General features: G+C 38.8%; 1 protein-coding gene across 2 annotated transcripts in view; it reads right to left on the bottom strand.

The window, feature by feature from the left end:
* The window catches only part of PDZD8 (PDZ domain containing 8), an 80660-nt gene continuing 72076 nt past the window's right edge, over positions 1 to 8584 (bottom strand). Inside the window, exon 7 of one of the 2 annotated variants that reach the window (XM_032490810.1) lies at positions 1 to 2545. In XM_032490810.1, the coding sequence (XP_032346701.1) occupies positions 2490 to 2545 (56 nt within the window). In that variant the 3' untranslated portion in view covers positions 1 to 2489. Of the gene's footprint in view, positions 5845 to 8584 lie in introns of both variants that reach the window. The other variant, XM_032490809.1, reaches the window with a different exon arrangement.

The raw sequence follows: 8584 nt of genomic DNA, 5'->3' as shown, positions 1-8584 counted from the left end.
TCTATTAGAACAAAGAACACACAGCTCTTTGAACACTCATTTTTTGAGAAGTGGTTTTTATGTTTGTACCTGGCAAAACAGATACAAAATGCTTAATGAGGTAGCAATGAATATTCAATTCTTTCTTTTGACTGCTAAGTGTATCCACCTACAACATGTTTTAGCTAGTTTACTTAATAAACCTTCTGAACACTACTGTGCCTGTTTGTATTCCTTTGTTAACTAGACATTATCATTGGAATAAAATATGTAAGAAGGTATTAACTGTGGATATTCAATTGAAGACTATTCTTTGCTTGCAGGCATCACGTAAAATCCACTCCAGACTAGTTTGAACCATACTTTCTGGCTTTGCAAAATTTGTTTTAAATTGAAATATGTAAATAGCCACATGGTGTGAGTGTGGAACAAACCAGTAAGTTATCCTTGCATCTCTAAAGTTACACTGTGTTCCTGATTGCTGTGAGAGGTAACTATATGTAATGATGCAGCTATTTGACACAGTAGGTCCACGGGCCCCTGAAGTTCATGTGTGTGTGTGTGTAAAAAGGATTAGGAAAGCTATTATCTCTCAACTTAGAAATAAAGACAATATATTTTTAAATTAAAGTGATTTAAAACTTACTTTTACAGGACTTAAGATTTTATTATCTTACCATTAGCAGGAGCCAAGTGTCTTCAAATTGCCTTTCAAAAAATTTAAATATACTTACATTTAGAATTGACAGTACCTTCAAATTTTTAGCATGTTTTCTCCTCTCAAAATCACAAAATGGCCACACAGTATTTCAGCTTGTTCTGATACTGAAACACATAAGGCTTGATATTAAGAAATGTGGCATATTGACTGATTCTAAAGTAATGCTAGTGTTGCTCTGCTTGACTGTCTAACCCAGTCAGTCATCGAAATACCAATGTAGGAAACACACTTTTGTCTAACTGCTGCTAGACAGCAGAGGCAAATCCATACATCTAATATTTCACAGCATTAAGAAGTAATAGTAAAACCAGAAAGTAATGCTTTTAGGCAGTTTGCAGAACAGCACTTTTGTTAGCAAAGTGGACTTTGTTAATAAGCTTGTTTTCGTGGCCCAATTACACCAGGCAATGATTCCATAGAGATGCAGCAATCACCTTTTTGAGATGTATCAAATGAAGATATTCTTGTTTTCTGTGGTAGTTTTTATTTATTATTAGTTTTTAGCTATTGATAACATAGCATGGCAGAATGATTACATCAGGACCGTGATATAATACAACTGTTTTCACTGGAGTAACACCTTACTATTCCCTAGGCTGTCTGGAGTGGTCCCCCCTTGCACTAACGTACAACTGTGATGCCTCTACTGCCTCTCCCAGTAAATATAAAAATATTGCGCTACATTGAAGGTATATTTTACAAATATCATTAGCAGCATTACTGAGCTTGCCATAATTGTGGTTCTACAGAGTCAAATACTTTTAAAACATGAGTAGATTTTTATGAAACCAGTTTTGCATTATTTCTACAGCTCTTTCAAATGCATCAGTTTCAGCAGCATGCTTGGATGTCACTAAAACTTCCAAGGTATAATCCATAACCACCAGCCACTTACAGATACTCTGCCTTCCAGGTTATCAGTGGTAAGTTATTTTTCATAAGATGAAATTTGGTTATTACTTTGGGTAAATTGTTTCAAGCTATGTTACAGAACAACTTTTTAGCTTTCACTGGATTTGGTGTATGAAGACTTCTATATGCAAGCATGCTTAAACAAAAAAGGAGGGCATACACAGATATATTTTTGTTATCAACTTGGCCAAGAAAGGTATTTCGTTTCCTAATATTTCACTTAATAATGAAATAGCAAGAATGAGAACTGGCTATTGATTTTAAAAGTGGATTAATTTTCTACCCATAAAAATGTTTTATCCATACAAGTCATCTCTTATTTGAGTAGCTCTTTACTGTTCAGAGAACTTCTGCAGCTATGCTGTTGTTTTCCTCACAACAATCCTGTGAGGTAGTTAAGCGTAAGTTTTGTTTATTCCTACTTTAGACCTGGGGAGACTGTAGCGCAGAGCCCTTCTGTGGCTTGTCTATGGTTGCACAGTTCAGTAATGGCCAACAGAAGAGCTGCTACTTAAACTCTTGTATGGAGTCCTGGGTTATAGACCTGGGCCAGAATCCTTACTATTATACTTTGCCTTTTCCTGCCAGCCATAAAAGCTGTTCCATCTAGTTTTAAATTCATGTCAGTTTCACTATACATTGATTACGACAGTAGTTACCTACAAAACAGAAAAACATATACGTATTTCATAGGCATATAAAAGGCCAAAACTTTTATGGTATACCAACAGAGATCATGCTCACACGTTTTCCCTCAGTCATGTGTTGCTGGGATCCACATGACGGACTGAGTATCAGAGTAGATCTTCATTTTAAGAGAGCTGGTCCCAATTCCTATGTACCATGCTGTCTAATTTTCTTTCTTTTTTTTTTTTTTTTAAATGAAGACAGTCTGAACTACAGAAGCATTCAGGATGATCAATTCCTTTAAACCTGTAGGATGCCAGATAAAGCAGTAAATCTATTTTGCACGATTCCTCCCCCTCACAACATTCTCATGCATGAAAATGTTTCTAAAACAAAAAGCCAAAACCAGTTATCAGCAAGATCACTTTAAGAACAGTCCTCTGAAACTTCAAATATCCTTGCACATGCTTTATTTCCTAGGGGAGAAGTGAAGATGAGAAATAATCATAAATGTTTAGAACTTCCATCTGAAAAGAAAGCATCAACATTTTGAAAGGTTGTATTTCAAAATCCAACTGGTTACTGATTTTTAGTAATCTTGTCATCCTCTCCACAAAAAATTCTTGACCAACTGCATTCTATATTTACTCCCTATTATATTTTTTCAATGCAAGCTCTTCAAATTAATCACCATATTCTTACTATACTTAAATTGCACAGAAGCTTTAGAAAAAAATTTCACAGAAGCATAGAAAGCAAGCAATATATGTAAAAAGTTTTTTTACTCAGTCTGCGTAACTGACTAAAGCTGCAGCATCTGCTTTCATGTTACATTTGACAAAATCAAAACAAAAAGCACCCCCAAAACCCCCAAATAACAAAAATCCCAAGCAGGTAGAGATGACAAACTTCGTAACACAAAGTAAGATTCAAAACCTGTTCCCTCAATGATTGCTGTTGTCAATTTGGGCATGCAGCAAATTTGTTGTTATAACGGTGATGGAAAAGAAAGTATTTCAAGAATTTGGACAGTATCCTATTTAACACTAATTCAAAAATTAGGAAGAGAAAGGAAAAATAACACAATGAGACATCACACATAATAAACATGAAAAGTTAGCTTACATAGTTACATAATTAGAAAAAGTTAAAAATAAATTATTAAAAATAAATTCCCAGTATAAACCCAAAAAGCACAGCTATAAATGCGATCTGAAACAACCAATTTAGTGATCGGGTCATGTTTTTGCTGGAAAACCACCTTTTCCACTCTAGTTCTTACAGAAGCAAATAACTGTGGAGCAGCAGGCCAAGTGCATAATAAGAGGGTTTAAATGTGGTTGTATCTGTGGTACTTTATATGCAACTTTTCTTCAATTACTTGAAAATTTAAATAGACTGTTACACAGACTCAGATGGGCCAAATAAGTCATCTGGCAAGCTACTGAACGGCTGAGAGTCTATCAGTTGGGTTATTTCACTCTCAAGGTCTTCTTCTGTATCATCTGTGTACTTGCTTATTTTTTTGGAGTGCTGGTCTAAAGACAGACTTTCCAAAGATTCAATGTCTTCAATGCCTGCTCTGTAGTGGATCATAAGAAGAGTTAGGGCCTGCAGTCTTTCACCTGATTTAGCCAAAGCAGCAGAAAGAAGCGATTTTTTCCTTGTATCAGTTGTCTCTTTTTCTTCTCTAACAAGGGAATTATTATGTTCCAACTCCTGATCAATTTCATTCTGCAATTTATCCAGCATGAACTCTAGTTTCTGGATCCTTTCCTCTGTAGGCAAGCCCCTGTACAGATCACGACCAATTTCTTTAACGGCAATGAAGACGCTGTCATCCAGACCACCTTCCTTTCTCACTAACTTTATTCCTGTGTTGTTGCCCCGTTTAGAAGGACTATTCGGACCACAGACCTCCGTGTCACTGCCTTCGTTGTCTGATGTATTGGGTGTGTGTTTTGGTGAAGGTTCTACTAGATCAGTTCCTGGCTCAGAAAGGCGAGTTTTAGAGACTTGACGCAGGTTTAACAAACGAGAGCTCGTATTGATGATATGTCTTGTCAAGCCTGTTGTTCTGTTGACTGACTTGCCAGCTTCAGCATCAACACGAGGGGGCAGGCCTAGGAGGGTTTCCTGTCCTTCCAGCCTGAGGTTTTTCAGGGCCCGGTCTATCCGCCGATCAGTTGCTCCACAAAGAGAGCTCTCAGCTAGACACTTTTCCTGACATTTTTTATGGCAAACATAAGCACAGAACATACACTGGGAAGCAGCTTTAGTCCAAACTTTTTTCTTACAGTAATCACACCAAGTTGGGTTCTGGAACTGAGTATCCTGGAAACTATGTTTATTTTCTGTTAGACCCATCTGTCCAGCAAACTGTTCCTCCTTAGGTAGGGCAGAAACCTCTTCAACCAAATGGAGCTCTTTTTCTTTCTCCAAGTTAGTGACTACATGGTGGTCTGGCTCTCCTTCTTTTAAATACTTGAAGTGAACAGTAATGTCACCAAAGCAAAATTTGTCATTGAACCCCTTCTGCATACTCAAGTTGCGCAGCGCGGTTCTTGTGACCATGGCCTTAGGTGATGGGGGTTCCAGTCTGAATTTGGAAAGGTATTCCATGTTTGATGTAGCTAAGCACCCTAAAGCCACCTCTTCAAGTTTTAAGCTAACGTGCCCCAAACAGATGAGACCCCCTAACTTGAAGGGATCCTTGCACCACAGCGCAATGTTTAAGTACCTGTGGCAGGTTTCTATGTCAAAGAGACAGCTGGCTCTGGCTCTTGTCCATTTTCCTAGCTTATTACGATAAGGAATCTCTGATGATTCCCACGCCTGAGGGTCATCGGAACAGTCCTTAGGAGGGCAGGAACTTTCTGAAGTCACATCTTTCGCCACTTCTGGCTTTGCTAAAAACTGCTTAGATGCAGCTGCTTCTTCTACATGCTCCAGATTTTTCACTTGCTTTTCAGCAGGTTTATCTGCAGGAGTCGGCGGCGGCACCTTCTCCGGCTTTTCAATGAGAGTATCTGGTTCTGCCTGATTTGGGGCGTCAGCAGAAGGCAAAGGAACTTTGACTTGCGGTCGTGGTGGCACAGGTGGTTTGAAAGTGGATCCCTGGGCGGATTTTGACACTTGTGTTGGTTCTGTTATCTCAGAAGATTTTAGGGCTAAGGGTTTATTTCCTTCTTTGGATGGAAGTTTTGGTGGTAGTGGGTGACTTCCTACAACTAATTTACGGTTTAAAACTGGTGATATGGTTCCCAGGGGTTTAACAGAAAGTGTTGTTGGAGCACGTTTGGGACTGTGACTTGATGACTGTGCCTCGTCTCTGACCTCAGTTTGTGCTCTGACATCACTCGCCAAGTCTTCAAATTCAGAATCTAAGTCTCTATTTTCAGCATCTACTGCCAGCCCAGTTGTTTCCTCTTCATAGTTTGGTTGGCATGAGCTTGACAAGAAGTTTTCTTCTAACTGCCCGAAGCTGTCTTGCAGCACTGCACCCTGATTGCTCTGGCCAACAGGCCTTTCGTAATACACTAGGACTCGGTCACCAGCCTGCTTGATAAGTTTCAACACTTGCAGTGTAGATGTGATTTTCACACCTGTTTTAAGATTTTTAAAAGGGAAAGCGTATAAATTACTGCAATAAAAATTACCTAATTTGCTAAATATAATTGCCATTAACTCATGATTATTTAACTACTGGAAGAGTAATAATGAAACCTCTAAGATATCTTACTGGCTTATGGATACATCAGTGTACTGATTCTCAAATGCTGAATGCTCTGATGTCCTGGAAATATTTACCTTTTCAAACCAAATGATGACATGAAAATTCTTAGAAGGGTGCCAAGTTGCTAACTCCTAATTGCTTTCCATTCCTTCCTAGGTTTAAATGACATTTTTTTCTCAGTTTGAATTAAGGAAGGGAGTAGAGTGAGACCCACTGGAAAGGACTTTATCAGTGGTTAAACCAGATTTAGAATGATGGGAATCTCTGAGTCTACTGAAGGAAATTCTAAAATGCACCAGGAATTACAAGCTATGTGGTGAATGATTCAAATTAAGAGACCATGCTTAAAATAAACTCAGTAAAATACTATACTATGACTAGTGGACTCTTTTACAGATTGTTTTTATTAGCCCCACTCATCAAATTAATCTTTTTCTGGACCAGAAAGAATAAGGAAGGCATAAAAGGAACACTTTAAAGTTAAACAAGTTGTTTATTATCTGCATCTGTACCAATGACAGCTTAATTTTCATTTTACTTTCTAATAGGTGCTACATTAACATAGCTAAAAATTCAAAAGGTACAGAAGGATGTACAGTAAAAAATCTCCCTTCTACCTCTATCTGCCAGCCATACTGTCCCTTTCCCGGAGCAGTCAGAGCTAGCAGCTTCTGATGTGTTCTTCTAGGGATATTCTAGTATCTTTTAAGGTCTCTATTTGTTTCCTGCCCTCTCCCTACCTTCCCCTCCAAAAGTACTTACCCAAGCTATCCCTTTCTGTAGGACTTAGAGAAAGGGGGGGGGGGCTTTGCTTTCCAAAGGTCTTAAGGGCATTCTAAATAAATCAAAGTAACATCAGCCCCATCTAATAACCTGACTTCAGAGTTCCTCAACCTCTATCCTCTCCTTTGGCTGCCCAGGCAAGACCATGCTTTAGACCTGGTCATACTTAGAACTTTTCCAAATCAAAGTAATACACCAGGAAATTAACGTCTGATCACAATCTTCTATTTTCCACCTTTTACATTCCTGTCTGCTAACAAAATCTGTTTTGAGGTGATTTCCATGTCTAGTCATTCCTCCTTTGTTCTCATGGTCCAGCTGGTCGACTGATACTACTTGCTTTCCTTCCAAACCTCAGTCTCAAGACTTCAATGATGTTCACATCAAGCTTTTTTACTCTTATGCCCTAGCCCTTTCCTCTTCTACCATCTGTCTTTCTGATCCCCAGCTTTGCTACCCCCTTATCACCCTGCCCCGCTCCTGAGCTTACTGCCTGGATTCAGCACTGGGTTATGCGATCTATCTTCAGTGAGGCGTTCAGAGCTGCTTTAGCATTCTTTTGACCGGTCTTGAAACAACTAAGTCTTCAAACACCAGCTTCAAACCTTTCCTATTCCCCTGAATCCCACTCTCCCTGCTCTCGTTTATTCTGTAGATGACATCACCTTATTTACAAAAGATCAACAAGAAGCCACCTTTTCTCCCTGTCAATCATTCTCAGTATTAAGCTGTCTCAGAGGAGAAAATATCCCTTTACTTGACTTTGGTTCCTACTCCCCAGCTCCTTCAGGACTTTACTCCATTATTCATCCTTGCTAATGGTTTAATTCCCTTCCTTCTTCTCCTTTAGAGCCTTCCTTTTCCATGGTTTTCACAACACTATTAATATGGCTCTGATCATCTCTCCTTTGCTTTATTTTTTTCCCACCTGTATCTGCCCCTTGTATGCAAACGTTCCCATGGTTTTATCCTTAGTTTTTTCTGCCTCTTTGTTCTCTCCCTGGATTACACCCATTTCAGTAGTTTCAACTATCAACTTTTTCTTTGGTTGGTGTCCCCTCTTCCTTGCTCTAGTCCTACATTCCGGGCCACTTCTGCATAGCATCGCCTGGATGTTTCTTTAAAACTACAAATTCAGTGTAGTGAAAACCCTTCTTTGACCTTCTCATCCTCCTGTCTTCACTACTATGTGAATCAACTTGCCACCCTCCCAGTCAACATGATTTGAATTCTGGAGATGGCTGACTCCCTAGATCTATTCTGCTGTCAATCTTACTAGATAGAGTTCCAGGCCATTTTTATTCCTGGTTCAGATCCTCCTGATCACTGGCTTCAACTACAGTAATAAACAGCTCTTTACTGGAATCCCTCATTTAGACCTTCCCTATTTTAATCTCCAAACATATACTGCTTCCTAATTTTCCTAAAGCTTTGGCTCAAAAACCTTTCGCCAAACTCATCCCACTGAAATTCAGAGCTTCTAATATGACTCTTCATGATTCATCCAGCCATAGCTTTTACTGCTTCCCTCTAACTATACCATGTCCCAGCAAAATTGTAGTTTGTCATAAATGAAAAATAAGTTCATCTAATGATCTGAAGTAGGCAAAAAAAAACTTCAACTCAGTCTAAACTCACTCTTTGTGATGTAACATCTGCTCTCATCCCATCTCTTCGCCAACTACCAAGAGCTTTGTGGACTGGCCAGCCAAATCTGGATTACTTTTCTTTGAGAATATTTCAGACATAAGCAAATATAAATAGTAAAATGAACTCCATCATTGAGCTCAGATATAACAAACATTTTGCCAATCTTGTTTCAATTA

This window comes from Camelus ferus, chromosome 11 (assembly GCF_009834535.1).
Source record: "Camelus ferus isolate YT-003-E chromosome 11, BCGSAC_Cfer_1.0, whole genome shotgun sequence".
Classification (NCBI taxonomy): domain Eukaryota; kingdom Metazoa; phylum Chordata; class Mammalia; order Artiodactyla; family Camelidae; genus Camelus; species Camelus ferus.
Note: the sequence above shows the minus strand (reverse complement) of the source record. Positions and strands in the feature narration are given on the sequence as shown.